General features: G+C 38.9%; 2 protein-coding genes across 7 annotated transcripts in view; both read right to left on the bottom strand.

Moving 5' to 3' along the window:
* MS4A3 (membrane-spanning 4-domains, subfamily A, member 3 (hematopoietic cell-specific)) lies at positions 1-14,114 on the bottom strand. Of its 6 annotated transcripts, none has more exons than XM_011963511.1 (7): positions 13,967-14,036; positions 9,150-9,321; positions 7,457-7,594; positions 5,758-5,814; positions 2,986-3,144; positions 1,072-1,173; positions 1-545 (listed from the first exon to the last, which is right to left on the bottom strand). In XM_011963511.1, exons 2-7 carry the CDS (start codon positions 9,303-9,305, stop codon positions 468-470), a joined length of 690 nt encoding a protein of 229 aa, XP_011818901.1. In that variant the 5' UTR covers positions 9,306-9,321; positions 13,967-14,036; the 3' UTR covers positions 1-467. The 6 variants fall into 6 exon arrangements, with proteins under 6 accessions (XP_011818901.1, XP_011818903.1, XP_011818905.1 ...); XM_011963513.1 differs by having other exon boundaries at positions 2,982-3,144; positions 13,967-14,017; XM_011963515.1 differs by lacking the exon at positions 9,150-9,321 and having other exon boundaries at positions 13,967-14,013.
* Positions 14,115-18,093: 3,979 nt separating this feature from the next.
* Positions 18,094-23,535, bottom strand: part of OOSP2 (oocyte secreted protein 2) — a 7,449-nt gene continuing 2,007 nt past the window's right edge. The window contains exons 2-4 of the mRNA XM_011963518.1: positions 22,270-22,448; positions 21,145-21,248; positions 18,094-19,188 (exon numbers count right to left, since the gene is read on the bottom strand). Coding sequence (XP_011818908.1) covers positions 18,978-19,188; positions 21,145-21,248; positions 22,270-22,448 — 494 coding nt within the window. The 3' untranslated portion in view covers positions 18,094-18,977. The remainder of the gene's footprint in view (positions 19,189-21,144; positions 21,249-22,269; positions 22,449-23,535) is intronic.

The raw sequence follows: 23,535 nt of genomic DNA, 5'->3' as shown, positions 1-23,535 counted from the left end.
AATGATAATGGTGGTAATTTTTTATTTGACACTTTTTGTAATGCTGATGTTAAAGTCAAGAAGCATTTCTCTGTAATGGAAAAAATGTCTCCTTTTTCTTCCGACTGGGTGGTCAGAAGTTGGATTTTAGAAAAAATAGATTAAATAGGGATTACACTGCCTTCCTTCCTTAAACCTCATAAAGCAATGGAGTAGGTGGGTAAGAAGAAATAGAAGCAATTTCTGGAAACAACTTTGGAGTAATGATCATAGAAGTTACAAATATCCAAGAATGCCTAAAGAAATGTATCTGTCCTTCCACATCTACAACACACAAATAGGATTTATAGTTAGGAGAGAAAGGATAGAGTCAGTCAAACATCCAAGGTTCTTGTGATTGGTGCCGTGATAGAAGGATTGAGCTTTATAGACAGGCTCACGTTCTCCTGAGTTTGTGGGTGAAGCTCTGAGTCACTGGAGATTTAAGGTCAAATATTCATGCTCTCAGAATTATTTTCATAAGGAGGTATTCTTGATTCCACAGAATTGGGAGGTGAGGAAATTTCCTAGAAAATAAAACAACATTAATGTCCAAGAACAGGATCATTATCTCCTTCTCCTCCCATCCTTTCCTATTATCATCATAATCATCAACAATAAAAAATCCATTCATTGATATTACTGTGCCAGATGCTGTAAAGATTATATACACAGTCCTCACAACAAACATTAGAAGAGAATGAAAATATTATTTTCATCTTACAGTTAATATATCTAAAATTTAGAAAGAATTATTAATTTTTCCTAGGTCATACAAGTAGAAAGTCACAAGTTGTAAGAAAATAATTTAACTTAATTCCAACTGTATAAGAAAGTATGCTCATATATTAAGTACAGTATTTCCTCTTGCATTTTCACATCTAAATTCTTTTCTACCCTTCATTCCACCTCTAAAATTCATAAATCTCTAATTCCAGGAACTCCACAAATCATTACCACATAAAAGTTTATATCTAAGAGTCAGAAACAGCTTCAAACCCTACAGGGAGGCTTTGAGACCATGTGGATGATTACTCATTTGAAAAATCTCACCTCTCTTGAAGTACAGCAGTTTGCATTCCACAACATGGCTATGGTAGAGATGGTTATGCACAATTCCAGCGAGATGAGAATCAGCAGTAGAGACACCATGCCCTAGGGGATATGATGCCTTATATCAAACCCAGTGGCAACATCCAGAGGAAAAAAAAATGTCAGCAGGAAACCAGACTACAACATCACCCTCCCATAAAGTAGAACAAAGTGAACCATAAATTAAAGACACAGACACACATAATACTGTAGAAGAGATAGTATCTCAATCTAAAAGCATGAAAACACTTTCTCTGAAGAGAAAGATGTGTCGCATTTCTATGTCAACCCATGTGAAGTAGCTACAGGGGGAAGAAGCTGTGGAAACAGTTCTGACACTATCACTAACATCTTCCAATTTGAATAGTAGTAAACTAAGGAGAGGAGTAGGCAGTTTAGGAGAATGAACAAAATGACTGTTCCACGATTTCACTAACAGCACTTCATAAGGGTTTAGGCATTTACATTATCCCTAGAAACTAAAACACTACGCTGATATAAACACAAAATAAAATTGTTGGGCTAGTGATTCTACTATTATTCCTGAGGCACCCAGAAGCAACAAATACAGTATATCCCTGGAGGAAAAATACCACCGAATTCACAGAAAAATCAGGCTCTGACAAATATAAATTTAGATCATTAAAAATATAATAAAGAAAATGAGAACACAAACTTCCATAAGTAGTGTCTCACTCATAGGTGGGAATTGAACAATGAGAACACTTGGACACGAGGCGGTGAATATCATACACGGGGCCTGTCTTGGGGTGCGAGGATGGGGGAGGGATAGCATTAAGAGAAATATCTAATGTAAATGACGAGTTAATGGGTGCAGCACACCAACACGGCACACGTATACACATGTAAAAAGCCTGCACGTTGTGCACATGTTCCCTAGAACTTAGAGTATAATAATAATAAAAAAACAAAACAGGAAGCTTAGGAGTGAGTCTGTAATTAACGGTTCATAGATCATTGGGATGAAACGCATAATTCCAAAGGAAAATATTAACCTCTAAGTAGACCTCAGAAGAGGAAGAATTCTGAAACACAAATTTTTAAAAAATTGGTAAGGTTATTAAAAAGCTTTCCTTTGAAAACACCATGTTCATTTCATTCTAAAGTGCAGTCCTTCAAAACTTCATCATTCTTTGAACATTCCAGATTGTAGAGAAAGTTGTAAATCTCTCAAATTTGTTTTATTAAGCAAGGAGCTATGAAATGAAACTTTAAAAAAAAATCTGTCTGGGGAGTGTAATAGTAGTAGTCGTAGTAATATTAATAATTATGTAACATGATATGCTAAGCCTTGTTTTAATTGCTTATCATATGTTAACTTACTAAATACTCACATCAATTCTATGAGATGGGTACTATTGTTATCCTCGTTTCAAAAATGAGAAAACTCAAGGGATTATCTAATTCAACCTTCATTATAAATAGGCAGCAGACCCAAGATTCAAATTATGGACCGGGCGTGGTGGCACACCCGTAATCCCAGCGTTTTGGGAGGCTGAGGCGGGCAGATCATGAGGTCAGGAGATCAAGACCATCATGGCTAACATGGTGAAACCCCGTTTCTACTAAAAAATCCAAAAAAATTAGCCGGGCGAGGTGGCGGGCGCCTGTAGTCCCAGCTACTCAGGAGTCTGAGGCAGGAGAATGGCGTTAACCTGGGAGGCAGAGCTTGCAGTGAGCCGAGATCGCGCCACTGTACTCCAGCCTGGGCGACAGAGCGAGACTCCATCTCACAAAAAAAAAAAAAAAAAAAAGATTCAAATTATAGCAGCATGGTACCCGATATATTATTTTTCTGTACATTCTGGATTGTTTGAAATGTTTTATAATTATACAGACTTTTCAAAAACATACATTTGATACAGAGCCCATGTAATTGCATAGGTCCGGTGACTCTGTAGACTGACAACTCTTTAATGACAGGATATTAACTGCTAAATTTATTGAGAGAAAAGCAATCCCCACTAGTGCAATTGTAGCACTGGCAAAGTTCATTCCAAAACTGTTTTGTATCTGAAAAAGAATAAGAATTTTCAATTAATATATGCAGCACATACTTCATTCCTTTGGCAACAATTCATTGAAACAAACATTAATTGAATATTGTTTACACACCCATTGATATCCTAGATGCCAGGTAAACATCAATGACCAAAGAAAGATTTCTGTCCCCCACCCTCCACGGAGCTTATATTCTAGCAATAAAAACAAAGAGAAAAGTAAACATACTAATAGGTAAATTACATAATATTTTTGAAAATGATTAAGTACTAGGGGCTAATAGAATGGGATAAGGAGAATCTGGGAATCCAAAGAGAGGGGTGGGGGTTCATGATATTAAATAGAAATGACACTGGGGAGAGGCATGAAAGAGCTGTGGGTGCCAGCCAAGAGTCTATCTGGGGGAATATCCTTGCAGTTAGGGAAACACTCAAAGTCCTAAGGCCAGAATCTTCTGGGGAAGCAAGGGGGCCAAGGGTGTTGGAGGCACGTAGGCAATATTAGGAAATGAAGAAGAAGGAAAGTTAACAGAGAGCCAAAATATGTAGGGCTCTGCAGATCATGAAAAGGACCTCTAAGAAAAATACAAAGCCAATGAAGGATTTGGAGCAAATAAATGATAGACTTGGCTTTATGGTTTCAAGGGATCGCTGTTTCTAACAAGGCAAAGAGAAGTTCAACGATAAAAGCTAGAAGCCCGATTAGGAGATACAAGGTGGATTGGATGAAATGTCATCAATAGAAAGATGAGAAAAGGCCAAAATTGGATATATTAATAGCTTGAAAGTAGAGCCAACATTATTTGCTGAAAAGTAGGATTCAGGACTGTGAAAGAAAGAAGACTCAGGGTTATTCCAAGGTGTTTGGTCTGGGAATCTGGAAGGATAATGTTCCCATCAGCTGACATGAGGAGAAGGTTTGAGGAAGAAGACTGGGAGTTGAGCTTTGGATCTTTACATGCCAGTCTGATGATCAGGAGAGACACCTGGGCTGGAAATACTTATTTCAGAGTTGTGGGCATATAGATGTTATTTGAAGTCATAAGGATATGTAAGATCACAGAAGAAGTACGTATAGATTGAGAAGAGCAGGTGGCAAAGAATTCAGCTCTTAATGTTCTGGGGGACCAGAAAATTAAAAGGTCAGAGAGGAGGAGAGGAACCAGGAAAGGAGACTGAGATGGAGAAACCAAAAGATGGGAGGAAAACCAGCCAAGCAATGTATGCTGGAAGCCAAGTGAGGAAATTCCTGGAAGGAAGAGTGGGAGACCATGCTAAATGCTACTCATAGGTTAAGTTAGATGAGGATCAAGAGTTGACCATTGTTTTAGCAGGGTGGAAGTTTTCAGTGGTCTTAAAGACAGCAGTTACAGAAGATAGTAGGGAATAAAATGAAGCCTTACTGAAGTGGGTTTAATTGAAATCGGTAGATAGAAATTAGAGAAAGAACATGATGATTCCTTTGAAGGAGTTAAGCTACAGAAAGAAATATGAATGGTGCCTGTCCCTAGCAGAGAGAAATAATGTCAAGGTTTCCTTGTTTTGTTTTGTTTTTATGTTGAGAACAGTAACTGGATGTTTACATGCTGATTAAAGACTGGGCAAGGTAATTCGTGCCTGTAACCCCAGACTTGTGGGAGGCTGAGGCAGGAGGACTGCTTGAGCCCAGGATTTTGAGACCAGCCTGGGCAACATGGCAAGATCCTGTCTCTACAAAAAAAAAAAGATAAAAATTGGCCAGGCATGGTGGCAAACACCTGTAGTCCCAGCTATGCAAGAGGCTGAGGTGGAAGGATCGCATGAGTCCCAGAAGGTGGAGGCTGTAGTGAGCTGTGACCACACCACTGCACACCCACCTGGATGACAGAGTGAGACTCTGTCAAAAAATATGTATATATAGCGAGAGACACAAATTAAATTGATGCACTTGTATGGGGAAAAAAAGAATGGAATCTTATACTCAAGTAGGGAAATCAGCTTTAAAGAAAATCACAAAATTTTCTTATGGTAAGAGGCTAAAAGAAAAAATATATTGGTATAGATCTAGTCCATTAAGTAGTGGAGGTCTGAAAATTATCTTCTAATGGATTCAGTTCTCTCAGAAGAGACAGAAAAATCATCAGCAGAGAGTAAGGATGAAAGAAGCAGGATTGGTGTTTGAGGACAGAATAAAATGGTAAAATAGCTATCCATGGAGGAGGGAAAGTGAATGAATGGAGTAGGAAAGTGGAGTATCAATGGCTACATATACACTAAGAACATATCATAGAGACTTAGCAGTTGTTTAGGAATAGAAGTTTGGACTTTCAGTTGTGAAACTAGTTAGTGGTGGGAGTTCTTACTTCCAAATAAGTAGAATTGGTCAAACGTGACAACACATAAAATTCAATAAGACTTTTTCTAAGCTTCAAGTTCACCAATATTCAGAGCAAGCATCCTAGGAATGCATCCTCACAATGTATGTGATCTTGTTTACCTACCATCTGAATATGTTAAGAAAACTAATTTTTTGTGCATTAAATGATAGTCAGTGTCTCAGTTGTATTCATGGACCCTCCTCTCCTACCATTTATGAATAATATATTTCCACTCCTCTGATCATAGAGAAAGAGGAAGTGCTACTTACCCATATTCTTGCGGGTTTTCTCCCTGCTACAACAGACAAGGTTCCTGAACTACAAAACTGTTTGAAAATAGGAAGTAAAACAGATAAAGGAATATTAAGTCTCAACTATTTTCTTCTTGGCCCTCCCTCAATTAGCAGATATCCAGCAATAGTCATACAAACCTCCTTTTTAAAATTCACATCCTAGGACACAAAATTGTACTTGATGTTGTTCATTTTATTTCTTTATTTCTTTATTTCTTTTGTCTTTCCATGCAATGAGTTTTATTCATCTTATTTTTTTAAATTTTTTTTATTTCCATACGTTATTGGGGAATAGGTGGTGTTTGGTTACATGGATAAGTTCTTTAGTGGTAATTTGTGAGATTTTGGTGTACCCACCACCCAGACAGTATATATTGAACACAATTTGTAGCCTTTTATCCCTTACCTCCTTCCCACCTTTTCCCCCTGAGTCCGCAAAGTCCATTGTGTCATTCTTATGCCTTTGCATCCTCATAGCTTAGCTCGCACTTACAAGTGAGAACATAAGATGTTTGATTTTCCACTCCTAGTTACTTCACTTAGGATAATGGCTTACGCAAGGATTTCATGACCAAGAACCCAAAAACAAACTAGATAAAATCAAAGATAAATAGCTGGGACCTAATTAAACTAAGGAGCTTTTGCACGGCAAAAGGAACAGTCAGCAGAGTAAACCAACAACCCACAGAGTGAGAGAATATCTTCACAATCTATACATCTGACAAAGGACTAATATCCAGAATCTACAGTGAACTCAAACAAATCACCAAAAAATAAACAAACAATTCAATCAAAAAATGGGTTAAGGACATGAATGGACAATTCTCAAAAGAAGATATACAAATGACCAACAAACATATCATTCACCTTTAAAAACTGAACTATCAGGGAAGTAATAAATAATCAAAGCTGAATGAATACATTTTAAAATCACCCCTATTTTTTCTGATTGCTTGTTGACCCACATAGTGGAAATGATTCTTCCGATTTTCAGACAATAATCAGCAGACAAATTTCTAAACTCTCAAGCCAGGACTCTCTGCTGTACCACAAGGCAATTCATCAATACCCATTTTTCATTCAATTTTTTAAGTATCCATAAATGTAGCACATAGATATAAGATAATTTTTAGGACTTCATTTGTACTTGGCAAATGTGATTTCTCTTAATCAGAAAGAGGTTTTTGGCTGGGCATCGGGGCTCATGCCTTGCAATTCCAGCATTTTGGAAGGCCAAGCCTGGAGGACCACTTGTGGTGAGGAGTTCCAGACCATCCTGGGAAACATGGTGAAACCCAATATCTACTAAAAATACAAAAACAAAAATTAGCTGGGCATGGTGGTGCATGCCTGTAATCCCAGCCACTCAGGAGACTGAGGCAAGAGAATCACTTGAACTGGGGAGGCAGAGGTTGCAGTGGGCAGAGATCGTGCCACTGCACTCCAGCCTGGACAACAGATCAAGACGCTGTCTCAAAAAATAAATTAATAAATTAATTTAATTTAAAAATAAAAAAAAGAGTTCCTTGTTTCTAATTAGTTGTTCAAGAATTGCAAATCAAAACCACAGCATGCAACCTTCCAATAACCTACAAACAATACTTTTGTCATTAAACACATCTCCAGCAGTGGTATCTAAGAAATAACACACAGCCAGGGGAGTATGAATACTCACAAACACAGCACCCCAAAATGGGTAGCCTGTGTGGAAGGTGAAGAAAAAGAAGTGCCTTTGGAGGTAGAACAGGTATTGCAAGGAACCCAGAAAGACACCCAAAGCCAGAATCATTGCTGCATTCAGGATCTGGATGGCCTGAAAGAAGAAGGGGGAAAAAGGCATAACAGTCATATACCAAAGTGGACAGTGAAAATAGACCATTTTAATTTTCCTCAGCAAGGAGATGTCGGTGCTTGAAATTGTTAAAGTGTCAAGCCTAAATTAACAGAACAAGAGCTTATCTGAAAGAGTTTTTTGTTCCACACTATCCGCACCAATTCCAGTGGCAGCCTTTCATCTTCACCTCTCCCCTACGTTTCTATTCATTCTCAGGAACTCCTCTCAGAAAGTGGCAGGAGAGTAAAGGAGACATGGCAGGTAAGGTAGATGGAGTCAAAGTCTCTTCCCGGCATGCTTTCGGGCCATAACATGATGAAGGCAGACAGAAGTTAAGCCATATCGTACTCAGCCTTTCTCTCAACCCAATTTTTTTTTTTCTTTTTAAAACAGAGTCTTGCTCTGTTACCAGGCTGGATGGAGTACAGTGGCGCGATATTGGCTCACTGCAAACTTTGCCTCCTGGGTTCAAGTAATTCTTGCGCCTCAGCCTCCCGAGTAGCTGGGATTACAGGCGTCTGCCACCACACCCAGCTAATTTTTGTATTTTTAGTAGAGAAGTGGTTTCACCGTGTTGGCCAAGATGGTCTCCATCTCCTGATCTCGTCCTGACCCTCCCACCTCGGCCTCCCAAAGTGCTGGGATTACAGGTGTGAGCCACTGCGTCTGGCCTCTCAACCCAATTTTTAAATTTAAAATATAGAATATAAGCCTCATAGAGCTCAGGCTCCTAAAATGGCTGGTCAAAAGGCAGAAAATCAAAAATGAAGGGTCTTGGAATCTGTTCTCCAAGGCTTGATGTTTTCTACCATGAAAGAAAGGCTCAGGCCGGGCGCGGTGGCTCAAGCCTGTAATCCCAGCACTTTGGGAGGCCGAGACGGGCGGATCACGAGGTCAGGAGATCGAGACCATCCTGGCTAACACGGTGAAACCCCGTCTCTACTAAAAATACAAAAACTAGCCGGGCGAGGTGGCGGGCGCCTGTAGTCCCAGCTACTCGGGAGGCTGAGGCAGGAGAATGGCGTAAACCCGGGAGGCGGAGCTTGCAGCGAGCTGAGATCCGGCCACTGCACTCCAGCATTGGGGTTTGGAATGCCCACACCCTTCATGGTTGAAAATCCACATATAACTTTTGACTTCCCAAAAACTTAACTACTAATAGCCTACTGTTGACCAGAAGCCTTACTATTAACATAAACAATCGATTATCACATATTTTGTATGTAACATGTTATATACAATAAGCTAGAGAAACTAAAAACTTTATTAAGGAAATCATAAGAAAGAGACAATGTATTTACTATTCATTAAGTGGAAGTAGATTATTATAAAAGTCTTCATCCTCATCCTCTTCTTGTTGAATAGACTGAGGAAGGAGAGGGGGAGACAGTTCTTGCTGTCTTGGGATGGCAAACAGAGGTGGAAGAAATCCTCATGTAAAGGAATCCTCACAGTTCAAACACACATTGTTCACAGGTCAACTGTATTTATTTTCTTCCTTCTTAAATCAGTGTTTAAACTAAGGCTGACTTACCCCAAGAACTTGTAATTTTCCTTTCTGATAATCTTGTGATCCATCAATGGGCTGGTAGACAGAATTATTCAGCTCGTCTGGTCCCGCCTCTCTGCCTGGGGTACCACGGGCAGAGGCTGACCCCAGTTCTGCATTATCAACTTCGTGGGAGGCCATTGGGGGTTGTTTATCGCTGTGATAGAAAAGAAATCCAAAGGCTTCATGCTTTCCCTTTTTCCACTAGCTACTAAAATTTGGAATGTTCCAGAAGGGTTCAATTCTGTCCATACATTACAATGACTCTCCACAAATGGGACACAAGGGCAGAGTAACAGAGTTTGTACAATATTCAATTCTGTCTTGCCTTGGAGTACTAGACATCATTGGGTCATTGTAGTAGGCCTTGGTACTTCACTTAACTTTGGAATGGTAAAGAGCAATTTCTTTCTCATTTTGCATGCACTGATATATAGTCCCTGCCTTTCTTCAAATCAGTCGAGGGCAACCAGACATATGGTTCCTCTGAGCAGTGGTCTCTTTATAAGAATAACGGCTTTAGCCAGATTCCAGTACAAATAGTAGGTATCATTTATTTAGTACTTATTATTATCTGCCAGGCACTGTCTAGATGCTGGGAATGTATTAATATATTTAATCCTGTTATAATATTATTATTATTATTCCCATTTCACAGATGAAAAAAAAAATGAGGTATAGAGAGACTGAGAAACTTACCCAAACTCATATAGCTTATAAATCATTTCAGATTCTACTAAAAACATTCTACTCTAAGGTCCAATATTTTTCAAATCATTATATTATATAGCACTATACAGAAGATGTCTTTCTGAGTATCAACATAGCATGATAGAGTTTAAGCACTATGGAAGATCCAAATTCAAATCTAGATTTCATCATTTACTAGTTGCATGACCTTATAGTGGGAACCTCAGTTTTCACTTCTGTAAAAATGGGAATGATTTTAATTTGATAGTAACATTGCAAGAGTTGACTTTGATAATGCACGGAATTCTTAACCTATGAACAGATGGTATCAACTTTTAACTTATACTCTGCCTTCTGACAAAAAGGACTTCAAGTTTGTATATAAGAGTCACAAAACAACCACCTCAATCATTACAGCTAAAAAATACGTACCACTAAAGTACACACAGAATGCTTACATTGGGCTTCTGAATGTTGGGCAATGTAACCTCCTAATTCGTAGTACCCTCCAACACAAAATAGTTGCAAAATGCTTATATGCTTTTGTAAGTAATGGGGGACATGGCATGAGATGAACCATAAACACATGAAATGATGCTGTGTTCTGCCAAAACTATTGATTGGGTTAAGAATAAGATCTTAATATAAATCATTCTACCATAAAGACACATCCACATGAATGTTCATTGCAGCACTATATTCACAATAGCAAAAACATAGAATCAACCTAAATGTCCATCAGTTGTAGACTGGATAAAGAAAATGTGGTACATACACACCATGGAATACTATGCAGCCATAAAAAGGAATGAGATCATGTCTTTTGCAGGAACATGGATGAAGCTGGAAGCCATTATCCTTAGAAAGCTAATACAGGAACAGAAAACCAAATACCACATATTCTCACTTATAAGTGGGAGCTAAATGATAAGAACAAATGGACACATAGAGGGGAACACACACTGGAGATTATCAGAGAGAGGAGGGAGGAGATCAGGAAAAATAACTATTGGGTACTAGGCTTAGTACCTGGGTGACAATCTGCACAACACACCTCTGTGGCACGAACTTACCTATATAACGAACTTGCACATGTACCCCTAAACCTAAAATAAAAGCTTTTTGTTAAAAAAAGAAAGTAAAGAATTGTATCTTAATTTCTACTTTTTGTTATCAACTATATACCAGATCCATTTTTCTAGTAACTTAATTTTTTTGTTAAACTAAATACATGCCACTTTCAGGATGTTTACCTTTCTGATACTCTGTTCTGGGGGCGTGTATGACCCTCATTTAAGTGTGGTGACAGATTTACTAAGCACTGACTTAAAGTGAGAGTCAGGCCATGTTTTATTATTACACTGGGAATTGCAATACAAGTTCATAAAAGTTCCCTACCAATACTGATAAAACGTTTATTATAAATGTCATAAAATTTTCCTACCAATACTCCTCATCAAAGTTTCCTACCAATACTGATTTTCATGCTAAGATTAAATTACATTCTCTATGTATTTAAATATGGATAAATGTGAAATGACAAGGAGCCCTTAACCTCCCATGTTCAACACTGCACAGAACCCAAGAGCGAGGGAAGATCAATAAAGCTTAAAGCAAACTCTATATGAATGAGTTTCTAACGTAATTATCTGCAAGAAGTATAAATAAGAAGAGCCAAAAAGCCAAGACTTCAGATTTATCCACTGGGAAATTTGTATGTATTTTGGATTAAATATCTAATGAACTAAGATGCATGCAATATGGAGAGTGTTGCTGCCTTATGACCAGATAATCTCTCTCCTATGTCTCCTGCCTCACCCCTCACCCCTCCCTATCTTAAAACTCCATCCAGCCTTGTTTTTTGTTTTTTGTTTTTTTTGAGATGGAGTCTCGCTCTATCGCCCAGGCTGGAGTGCAGTGGCCAGATCTCAGCTCACTGCAAGCTCCGCCTCCCGGGTTTATGCTATTCTCCTGCCTCAGCCTCCCGAGTAACTGGGACTACAGGCGCCCGCCACATCGCCCGGCTAGCTTTTTGTATTTTTTTTAGTAGAGATGGGGTTTCACCGTGTTAGCCAGGATGGTCTCGATCTCCTGACCTCGTGATCCAGCCATCTCGGCCTCCCAAAGTGCTGGGATTACAGGCTTGAGCCACCACGCCCGGCCAGCCTTGTTTTATTGATTTGTCTTCCTTCAGAAGTTCCAAGTCCGCAAATGTCTTCAATCCTCTGTGCTATCCCACTATTCCTGAAAGACAAGTCCCCTCAAGCTTCACCTGGATAATTTCTGCTCTCTTTCCAGACTGATTTTTTTTTTATTTTTATTTTTGAGATGGAGTCTTGCTCTGTCTCCCAGGCTGGAGTGCAGTGGCCCAATCTCGGCTCACTGCAACCTCTGCCTCCTAGGTTCAAGCTATTATCCTGCCTCAGCCTGCCAAGTAGCTGGGATTACAGGCATGCACCAGCACACCCAGCTAATTTTGGTACTTTTAGTAGAGATGGGGTTTTACTATGTTGGCCAGGCTGGTCTTGAACTCCCGACCTCAGGTGATCCTCCCACCTCAGCCTCCCAAAGTGCTGGCATTACAGGCATGAGTCACTGCGTCCGGCCCTTTCAGACTGATTTTCAGCCCACATGTCATACTTTCAGGACATTGTTTTTAGTCCTGGCCAAGTCTGGAAGAAGCATGCACCCCTTTTGGTTGCTCTCAGAATTTCCTCAACTTTCCTTCTCATACCACTTAATCAGCCTGAGCGTTAATTGCCTGGATACTTATCTGTTACCTCGTTGTCTACTCATCACTGCAACTCCAGTGCCTAGCTCAGAATCATCAGATGGCAAGCAGTTAACACATGTTCAATCAGTAACCAGACTTTCGGTCCAACCCCAGGTAGTCATCCTGATCAATGATAATGGAAAATACCTCTGCAAGCACTGGAGCCTCTCATCCCAAGTAACTCCAAGAGCATTTCTGAAGGGAGCAAATATCTAACCATATTATTTAACTTAATTTGTTTCAAATAATCAAAATAATCAGGCAGAATTTTCAGCCTTCAGGTGAAACAACAAACTATGTTTTCTAAAATTTGGTCAAATCAGTTACCTATTTGTTAAAAAAAAAAAAAATCAGAGAAATGGTCCAGGTGCAGTGGCTCACGCCTGTAATCCCAGCACTTTTGGGAGGCTGAGGCGGGAGGATCACAAGGTCAGGAGGATCACGAAGTCAGGAGATTGAGATCATCCTGGCTAACATGGTGAAACCCTGTCTCTACTAAAACACAAAAAATTAGCCGGTTGTGACAGGACACGCCTGTAATCCAGCTACTCAGGAGGCTGAGGCAGGAGAATTGTTTAAACCCGTGAGGCAGAGGTTGTAGTGAGCTGAGATGGCATCACTGCACTCCAGCCTGGGCAACAGAGCGAGATTCCGTCACAAAAAAAAAAAAAAAAAAAAAATCAGAGAAATATAGATTTTCTAGGAAACTACCAGTTAAGTTCAGCTCTCCAGCTCTTAGTATGTGGCAGGCATTTGTTCTAGGGCTTTACTCATGTTTACTAACTTAGTTCTCAAGACAGCAGATGAATGGATACTACTGTTAGGATCCTTTCCATCTAACAGAAGAAGCAGCTGAGGAACAAAGAAGTTAAATAGCTTTCCCAAGCCCACACAGCCAGCAATTTGAGAAGCTAAAAATCAAAACCTGGCAATCCATCTCAAGTTATCATTACACTCTACTGTCCTCTGAGCTATGCTAAAATGCACTTTGCAGACCCCATACTTCAGGCATATCCAGACCACCCCTCATTGTCAGAGCTGGCAGACAAACTCAGGTGCAGCCAGTGGGATTAATGTATCTAAGAGGTGTGTGTGCCTGCATGTGTATCCATACCCACATTTTCCCAAAGAAATTGCTGTATTATTACGTCTAACACTTTCCATCATGGCTCCAAAGGAATCGCCACATCCTAAAGAGAAGCCATGCTCACAGTTAAATGTTCCAAACCCCTGCACAGCAACCAGAGACCTTTGCAGACATTCCCCAGTAGTCCACTGGGAGGCATTTTAACAAAAGATGCAAAAGAAAGGGGAATGTCTATGGAAAGGGAATCTATACCTTGGAGGCTTCAGGCTTTGGCAGACTGCTTTCCTCCCAAGTCCAGCTTGTCGCAAGTAGGAGACACTCAGAAAAGATCACTACAGCATCTTTTCCCGATAACGGAAGCCTCCACAGACTTAACGTTATCTTTACCTTATGCAACACTTTAGAGGACTCGGTGAAAATGTTTTGCGGGCTGACTGACCAGTGTGCTAATCACATCTGTATCTGGGGCCTCGCTGATCCATTGTGTTTCCTTAGGGCTTAGTGATGATTAGGAAACTGGCGTGAGGGGTAACTGTCTTCTGGCTTTCAGATGTTGCTTAACACGTTGTTGGAACAGGAAATACAAGCAACAAATACGGGTAGACAAGTGGGAAGAGGTTGTGGGATGGAGGTAGAACAGAGTTAGTTGCATAGCAAGAAGAGATAAAGTCACACTGTCAGAGAAGCATCTGGAGAAGGGAGGTGGTCACCCTGGTACTTCTTTTACATGATGTGCCAGCAATGGTGCTATGTACCTTATATGCATGATGACATTCAATTCTCACATGCTTAGAGAGGTTACTTTGCCAATATCACAGATATAATAATAATGCTAATTATTGTTTAAATGTATTAAATGATTACTACGTACAGGTCATTGTTCTAAATGCTTTACATGTGTTAATTCATTTCATCCTCACAATAACCCAGGACCCAGGTACTACTATTAACCCAATGTTATGGTAGAGAAAACTATGGTATAGAAATGTTACCCAGTTTTCCTAAAATTTAACTGGAAAAGCCCTGTGCAAAATCTCTGTTTTGTACAATGGTGAAGCCCAAAGTGTGCTAGTTATCCTAATATGATTGTTAAAACCCCTCCTTTCAGTTTCTTTTTGTTTTTTTGGTTTTTTGTTGTTTGTTGAGATGGTGTCTCTCTGTGTCGTGCAGGCTGGAGTGCAATGGTGCGATTTTGGCTTACTGCAACCTCCGCCTCCTGTAAGCAATTCTACTGTTCCCACCTCCTGAATAGCTGCGACTACAGGCATGCGCCACCACACCCAGCTAATTTTTGTATTTTTAGTAGAGACAAGGTTTCACCATATTGGTCAGGCTGGTCTCGAACTCCTGACCTCAGGTGATCCACCCACCTCAGCCTCCCAAAGTGCTGGGATTACAGGCATGAGCCATCGTGCCCGGCCTCCTTTCAGTTTCAAAAGTGGCCAAATTATATACTTATCCTAAATAAATGTCCTAAAATAGGTGATAGAAAGATCAGAGCCAAGTGACAGGGAGTAAGGAAGTGGGTAACGTGAAGATTCAAACCTCAATCCTTATGAAGGTCACAGAGCCAGGCCTGAGAGAAAGGCCCAGAATGAGGGCACAGCCCCTGATCCATGCCCCCAGGGGAGTCTGGGAGACAGAGAAGAATGTTCACAGCAAGGAAAGTGAGGTTCTAGTCCTATAAACAGGAGCATTAGTGGGGACGTGATCACAGGAAAGAGAAAGAGGGCCAGACACCAAGACCAAAGCATAGTGTGTGGGGCAGAGATTGTGAATATGAAATGAGCGGGGGCCCAGCTGCCAGAAAATTTCTGCACAGGTGCTCTGCTGGGAGAGCTGGCACCTGAGCCCTAGAGCAGCGGCTTTCCAGGGTCTATGTTTAGGAGCGAAGGAAGGGACTGAGGAAAGAGAAGACGGAGGCAGAAGTCAGAAGGAAATAGCCAAAAGGAAGGTGGTAAAAATAAGATCCTTCCCTCCCCGTTTTAGCCAGAACCATTGCAAATGGAATACTGAAGAAGAAAGAGATAACAAGAAAATGCCTTCAGTGAAGAAGAGAAAGAAATCTGAAGAAGTGAAAGGAAAGAGTGGATGCTTTCAACATGCTCGTTTTGAATTTAGAGCTGTAGAAAAAGCCATGAAAGGAAGTCACTTAAACTCTAAGACTGCAGTTCTTCCATTTGTAAATTGAAGACCATAGTTTCCACTTTGGGGTATTAAGTTCGAATGACAGAATCCATGCAAAGGTCTTAGTAACTAAGATCTTCACATGAGTTCAAAATAAGTAATAAAAATGATTGGGGTCTTTCTTCAATTCCTTAGAGGATGATTGTTGAGAAACCACTTTCAAAGGAAGAGTCACAAATAAAAATTTAATATACTTACCATGGGCAACATGATGTTTTGACACGTGTGTATTTGTGAAGTCATTACCACAAAGCAAATAATTAATCTACCCATCAGATCACATAATCATCTTTTTTTTTTTCTTTGGAGGTGGAGAGAACGTTTAAGGTCTCCTAACAAACTTCAAGTACACAAAAATATCCCCAGAATGTATTTATCTGATTTTACCTCATTAAAGCAGAGGGGGGGAAAAAGTAAAATAAATACATAAAAATTATTTTTTTAATTTTTATTATTTTTTGAGACAGAGTCTCACTCTGTCACCAGGCTGGAGTGCAGTGGCACAATCTCAGCTCACTGCAACCTCCACCTCTGGGTTCAAGCAATTCTCCTGCCTCAGTCTCCCGAGTAGCTGGGACTACCGGTGCCCACCACAACGCCCAGCTAATTTTTGTGTTTTCAGTAGAGATGGGGTTTCACCAGGTTGGCCAGGATGGTCTCGATCTCCTGACCTCATGATCCACCTGCCTTGGCCTCCCAAAGTGCTGGGATTACAGGTGTGAGCCACTGCGCCCGGCCTGGCTTAATTCTTAAATGTTTATGTGAATTTAAGACAAATTACTTCCTCTTTCTGAGCATTGCCTACAAAATGAAATGGCAGGATTTTATCCTTTTTAAAGGCTGAATAGTATTCCTTGTGTATGTACACCACATTTTGTTTGTGGATGGATGCTTGGGCTGACTCCATATCTTGGCCATTGTGAAGAGTGCTGCAGTGGACATGGGAGTACAGATATTTCTTTGACATACTGGTTTCATTTCCTTTAGATATATACCCAATAATGGGATTGCTGGAGCATACTGTAGTTCTATTTTTAATTTTTTGAGAAACCTCCATAAAGTTTTCCATAGCAGTTGTACTAACTTACATTCCCACCAGCAGTATGTAAGGATTCCTTTTTTTCTACATCCTTGCCAACACTTATCTTTTGATTTTTTGATAGTAGCCATTCTGACTAGAGCGAAGTACCACATGATCTCACTCATATGTGAAAATAAGTAGAACAGTGGTTACCAGAAGATGAGGAGGGGCGGGGAAGGGAGGGGAGGAGGAGGGATGCTGAGGGATGCTGAGGGATTCATCAACAAAGCTCGAGTTAGGAGGAATAAGTTCTGGTGTTTTATTGCATGGTAGGATGATGAAAGTTAAAAATAATTGTATTATATATTTCAAAATGGCTAGAAGGGAGGTTTTTGAATGTTCTCATTGAAAGAAATAATGTTTAAGGTAACAGATATGCTAAGTACTCATTACGTGATTTATACATGTATTGAAACATCACATTGTAGCTGATAGATACAAGAATGTGTTAATCATAATTTGTTAAAAAAAAAAAAAAGAAGAAGAAAAGGAAGAGGTTTTAGAGCCACCCTTCTAAAATCCAGCCACATCATCACTCTTTATCTTGTACATATGTATTATCCCACACTCAATAATTTACTTTGTTTTTAGCAAACATTCACCTGCCCAATATTCTCTCAAATCGGTTTATATAAAATAATTTTACTTCCATGTTCAAGAGAAACACTATTGCTCAATTTTAAGTTTCATTGAGAGTTGTGTAACTGCTTGAATAGCAATTGTTTCCTAGAGAACTAAAGTTCAGCCACTTAAGAAGATTCCAAGCAGTAGAGTGTAGTGGCTAACGTACAAAGAGAGAGTACAGAGACAGATCTAGAGGCAGATTGCCCGATTTTAAATCTTGAACCAACACCAACAAGTTGTATGACTCAGGCAAATGATTTAACCTCTGTTTGTTTGCTTATCTGTAAAACTGGGGTAATAGTGATATATTTATCTGTTTAAGAAGATTAAATAATTTATCATAATATACTTGTACCATATTCTGACACTTAGGAAGTCCCATAGAAGTATTACTTCTCAGCTGCATATTAACTTCCAAAGACAGATGTTCACTATGACAGGTTCAAATTCTTTATTTGACAAGTAGACAGCTATAGGCGGCATTTTGTTGAAAATGGAATAGTATCACTTTAACTAAAAATAATAATAACCAATATCTTGGTAAAATTTGCTTCCAGGAGGATATAGCATCCAAAACATACATTCAATAAACTATTGAATAGCCAATGGCACAGTTCAATTTTCACCTTTGATATAAGAAATCTACCAAAATTAGAAGTATTTTTTGATATATTACACATACAGACTCCCTGTTTAAAGAAGGAAGCTGTATAAAGTAAGTGTTAATAAATAATCATTTAATGAATGCTCTTAGGTGGCAGGATAACTCTTTGCTTAACCAACTCAACCAATCAATTATTTTGAGTGTGGAAGAAACATTCTGAGGAAAAAGGAAAACCTAACATCAAATTTCAGTTAAGGGAGTGGTTATTTGAGCTCTAGAAAATAAATAGAATTTACTTCTGGAATAATCTAAATAGGCAGTCACATTGCATTATTGTTAGGATTCAACTTTACTGATTAATAGGAAAGTCTACATGAATTAAAATATCTGCACATAAAAGAGTTTTGCCTTTCATGAAAGTTAATATGTCAAATTTTACACTATGCTCAAAGTTTTGCCTCCTGCACATTTATATGTCTCTCTCTATTCTTTATTCTTCCTGAAAAATATTAGAACATATTTATTGGAGGTTCATATCAATTAGATCAAGTCATTGTCATTGAAGACATATTTCTGAATCTTCTACACAGAACAGAAAAAAACTTAAATGTATAATATGAATTACCTAATAGTTAATGTTAAATTAATAAGCCATACCCCTACTGAATACAAATATTTAGAAATACACATTCACTAATCAACTGATCAGGACCTTTACTGAAGTAGGGTTTTTAGAAACCAGAGACTTAAGGAGAGATATACACCAACTATATTTTTGCTCTGAAAAAACAAAACTGTTTTCCTGCAAAATACATAATACCAGCTTCAAGTTTCCATTTCTCCTTTAGCTCAGAGCAAGTTTGACTAGAAGATAATAATCCTAACTCTTCTGCTGTTGTCTGAAAGTCAGCAATAAAAGGACTAGGATCCAATTTTATTTCATTCTCAGTAGAAACTGGTGTAAGCCACACTGATTTCCTAAAGAAAAGGGAAACAGAAAGCAGATAGTGTTGGCACACTTGGGATCAAGTCAGTTTCACCGCTGTTTAATATGATCATTTTCAGAATAGTCATTCAGGAGTGTGGCATAGAGCCAGCATACTACGCCTTCTAGATCCTTGTGGACTCTTGGTATAGGATTTGAGCAGATAGGATTACAAAAGAGCTAATTCCAGATAGTCTCCCCATGATTTCTGCATCAAACATGGAGTGGAAAGATGAATGGTCTTAGATAATTTGTGATGCTTGCATTAGAAGAGTACCAATGTACCCAGCAAAACAGACTCAGCCAAATGGATCCTAAGAACAGTAAGTAAAAGCCACCAAAGGCTTAATCTGACCCACTGTGGTGGTGGCAAAGTTCTATATGTCAAAGTGAGTAAGTGAATATGAGAGAGAGAGAGGCTACAACATTAAAATTCACGCACCCAAAACCTAAACAGACAACTTTGTTGGCCAAGTCTTCATTTTTTTAAGGAAAGTAGGTTTCAAGCAACATAGTAATTTGCTATCAAACTAGGAATATCTATTTATCATTGTTACTCTGGTAGCCTACAGAGGCAGTAGTTCTGGGGCATTAGATCAGAACTCTGTGTTGCTCCAAGCACTGGGTAGTTTATAGAATTGAAAACATATGTATGTGTGTGAAAGATAGACAGAGACAAAGAGGTGGAGACGGAGAGAGCACGGAGAGAGCAGGGAGAGAGACAGGCAGAGACAGAGACAGGCAGAAAGACGGACAGACAAAGACAGAGCAAGAGAGAGACAGAGGCAGAGCAAGAGAGACAGAGGCAGAGCGAGAGGCAGAGCGAGAGGCAGAGAGACAGACCAGAGAGACAGGAACAGACCAGAGACAGAGACAGACAGGGACAGAGAGAGAGAGACAGAGAATCAAGGGGTGGTTTCTATTTAGAGTTCAACTACTTTCTAGAATATCACTAAACCCCTCAGCCTTTATGAAAATAAGTTAAAGGGAAGAGTAAAAGTATTAACAATGTGAATGGACAATGTCATTTACATCCTATTCACGTGTGTGTATTCCTCCTCTGTTACTCCAAATATCTTCTGAACTGAATAGGACTGAACTGTACACTTAAAATGGTATTTTATATTATGTATTTCTTACCAAAATTAAAAAAAAAATTCTGCCTCCCCCCGAAAAAAAGTACTATAATCACATTAAAAGACATTGCACATTGGCTGAGCTCTAAGTTCTTAATTTTGATGTCAACTATTTCCATATATTAAGCAAGGATAAAATTTGTCCTGTGGTTTGAGATGGTTTCCAAGATTCATCACTCAGATTTATAAAACATAAATATTTCAATGGCATGGTTAAAAAAAAGAAAGTGTATCAGGATACCTTTCCGCTTAGTCTCAAAATTCACACGAGGCTCTTGGGATTCAATATCTCAGTTCCACAAAATTGCAAGCAAAGTACATTTAATGATTAGGCTGATAAGCCCTTCCTTCATGAATTCTCCATGAGTTAGTATCAACTGAAGGTTTGGTTTTCTTACGTTTTTAGCCACTTACTCTTATAAGATGAAATTGAGCAATAAAATGTATCAGAAAAAAATAGTATAAAGGACAAAATATTGAAAGATAGTATCAATGCTTAATTGTATCACTTACTAAAGGTGACTGAGTATTTAATGACTCTGCTTTGTAGTTATTATAAAATGATGTAGTTACACTAGATTGTCAGAACCATTATAAATCTATATGTTGTTATTCTAAAATAAACATTACATTCAAAATATGAAAACATTTTAAAGTATTCATTAAAACATTTGTGTAAATACTAATTTGGGCTTTGTTTATGATTATGGGTGAATCATGTTATATTCTCTAAAATCTATGCTTCTGCAGAAGCTTCTCATAAGCAAAGGTAAAGCTAAAACATTCCAAAGGAATCAGATCTGCTGGACTTACCTAGAGGCAGAACACTCCAAATGGATTTCCTCGGGGTTGTGATCTATATTCCTTGGGGTAAAGTATAGCTCGGTTTGAAAAAGAAGAGTTTCCTCAGAAATGACCTAGGAGAGCACAAAGTTTCAGTGGAAGATATTTGGAGTCACAGAGGAGGAATACACACACGTGAATAGGATGTAAAAAACATTCACAATCTCAAAAATGGCTAGTGTCATTCTTAGGTATAAATGAAGAGCTGACAACTCACTGGGACAGAAGAGGACCGTTATCCCAAAGAGTGAATTTAAAATGCCTGGGGACAAAACAGTCTTAATTCATTGCAGCAAATTTAAACTGCCACTTATAGCCATCTTTACGATTCATTAATGAAAAGGTTTCCAACAGTTCTTTTGAGAAAGGTGATTTGTAAGTCAAATAACAGAGTGGTTTAAAGCACAAGCTTTGGAGAGTATTCATCCTGGTTTGTCATCTAAACTACCACCAACAAGGGATGGATCCCTGGAAAACTTGGTAAAGCACCTTCTGAAGCTCTGAGTTCCTAATTTCTAAAATAAAATACCTTATTCAAAAATGATCATTATCATTGGTCACTGGCCCAAAATATTTGTGTAGTGTGAATATAAATTGTTTAAATTTGGGAATCTAAGAGAAGATAATATCCCAGGATAACAACGCAGTTTAGGATTTGTGCCTAGCTGAAGAACAAACAAGAGATTTCATTTTAATGAAAATCCACTATATGTTGACACAAATCCTCATGGAACATGGAGAGATTTCAAATTACCTAGCATTGAAAGTGATAGAGCTTCCCAAGAATGGAGACCTCCCACATTAGAAGAATTAAGTAAAATTTAAAGCAGTCTGCTAATATTTAGTAAAATATAGTAGTAGCCTAAAGGCAACTTAGAATCAGTTCACTAGCCAGTCTATACATCTGTCATCTAAGGTCCTGTGCACACAGAATGACCCAATACTCAGTGAGAAATAATGAGAAATTCCGTTGTCCTCTGCCCATAAATTACTACAACGAGAAGCAAGGAATATTTTTTTAAAAGACAATTTTAATATTAGGCATAAAATTCTGACAAAACATTTAGTATTTTTACAAACAATCACTGTTCTCACCCTTGTCCTGATGCCACAATCATGAACAAGATATATAAACTCATATACATATGTATGTATCCAATTTGCAGGGCAGCCCATTCCCAGATGTAATTCATCCGCAAATATATACAGATTTCTGCTTTCTGCAAGTGGGATAACTGAGACCATCAACCAGTCCAGAGAGCAATTTATTTTCACTGTGGAAAGAACCATATGAAAAGCATCAGAAGTATGTTTATCTTAAGAAAGTGTTCAAAGAATAGTCAATTCTGCCCTTTGCGATAAACAAAAGGCATTTATTTCTCTGGCAAGGGTAACCATGGCTTAAAGGTTTTCTGATAAACATTATTAAGATTATTTTCCAAAATATCTAATTATGTCCCCAAGTAACTAGATTTCAGTCATTTCATGGGGGAGGTGGGAAGATCAACATGCAAGAGTAAGAAAAAGCATAACTGGGCCGGGCACAGTGGCTCATGCCTGTAATCCCAGCACTTTGGGAGGCAGAGGTGGGCGGATCATGAGATCCATTCTGGCTAACATGGTAAAACCCCATCTCTACTAAAAATACAAAAAAATTAGTCGGGTGTGGTGGCGGGCACCTGTAGTCCCAGCTACTTGGGAGGCTGAGGCAGGAGAATGGCGTGAACCCGGGAGGCAGAGCTTGCAGTGAGCTGAGATCTCACCATTGCACTCCAGGCCTGGGTGACAGAGTGAGACTCCAAAGGAAAAAAAAAAAAAAAAAAGCATAACTGTATAGCCCCTTAATTTCTCCTAAATAAGTTATATTCCATGGAGGGTGATCTATTTAGGACAAAACATAAGGAGCAGAAGTGAATTGCAGTGTATTAGAATAAAAGCGATATCATCCCAGTATACTTTTTGGAAAGAGAAAGAGGAGAAAGAGAAAGGGTGGTTCTAGAACAGTAGAATTCACGTCGAGAGCAGCCAGCACCAGAAACAATCTCAGCCATAAAAGGAAAAAGAAAGAGAAAGCCCCTTATCTGGGATGTTAGCTCCATGCAAGTTTCGTTGTCAAAGCCATCTTTATCCTCTATATTTAAATCGTCAGTAAGTCAATCATCATCATTATTTGCAATAGATTCATTTGGAGGAACTGAGTCTTTTCAGCATTAAGAAGTACATATTTATATTATTAATGAGCAAGTGGCCACAGAGGACTCCACCACCACTGGAGCTTGGAAGTCCCGCCTTTAGTGAGAAATCAACAAGGTAAGACAATGCACATTTCAGAAAAGGAGTAGAGGAGGCAAGTAGAGGAGG

The sequence above is a fragment of the Colobus angolensis genome, unplaced genomic scaffold (assembly GCF_000951035.1).
Source record: "Colobus angolensis palliatus isolate OR3802 unplaced genomic scaffold, Cang.pa_1.0 Scaffold61, whole genome shotgun sequence".
Lineage (NCBI taxonomy): Eukaryota > Metazoa > Chordata > Mammalia > Primates > Cercopithecidae > Colobus > Colobus angolensis.
This window is presented reverse-complemented; position numbering and strand designations above follow the sequence as displayed.

Excerpts from the sequence above, each read along its gene's own strand:
- MS4A3 (XM_011963511.1), bottom strand. The coding sequence starts at position 9,305 with ATGGCCTCCCACGAAGTTGATAATGCAGAACTGGGGTCAGCCTCTGCC. Across the intron at positions 7,595-9,149 it reads GAAAATTACAAGTTCTTGGG|GCCATCCAGATCCTGAATGC; the intron begins GTAAGTCAGCCT and ends TTCTTCTTTCAG. Across the intron at positions 546-1,071 it reads ACTGCTGTACTTCAAGAGAG|GAAATTTCCTCACCTCCCAA; the intron begins GTGAGATTTTTC and ends TTTATTTTCTAG.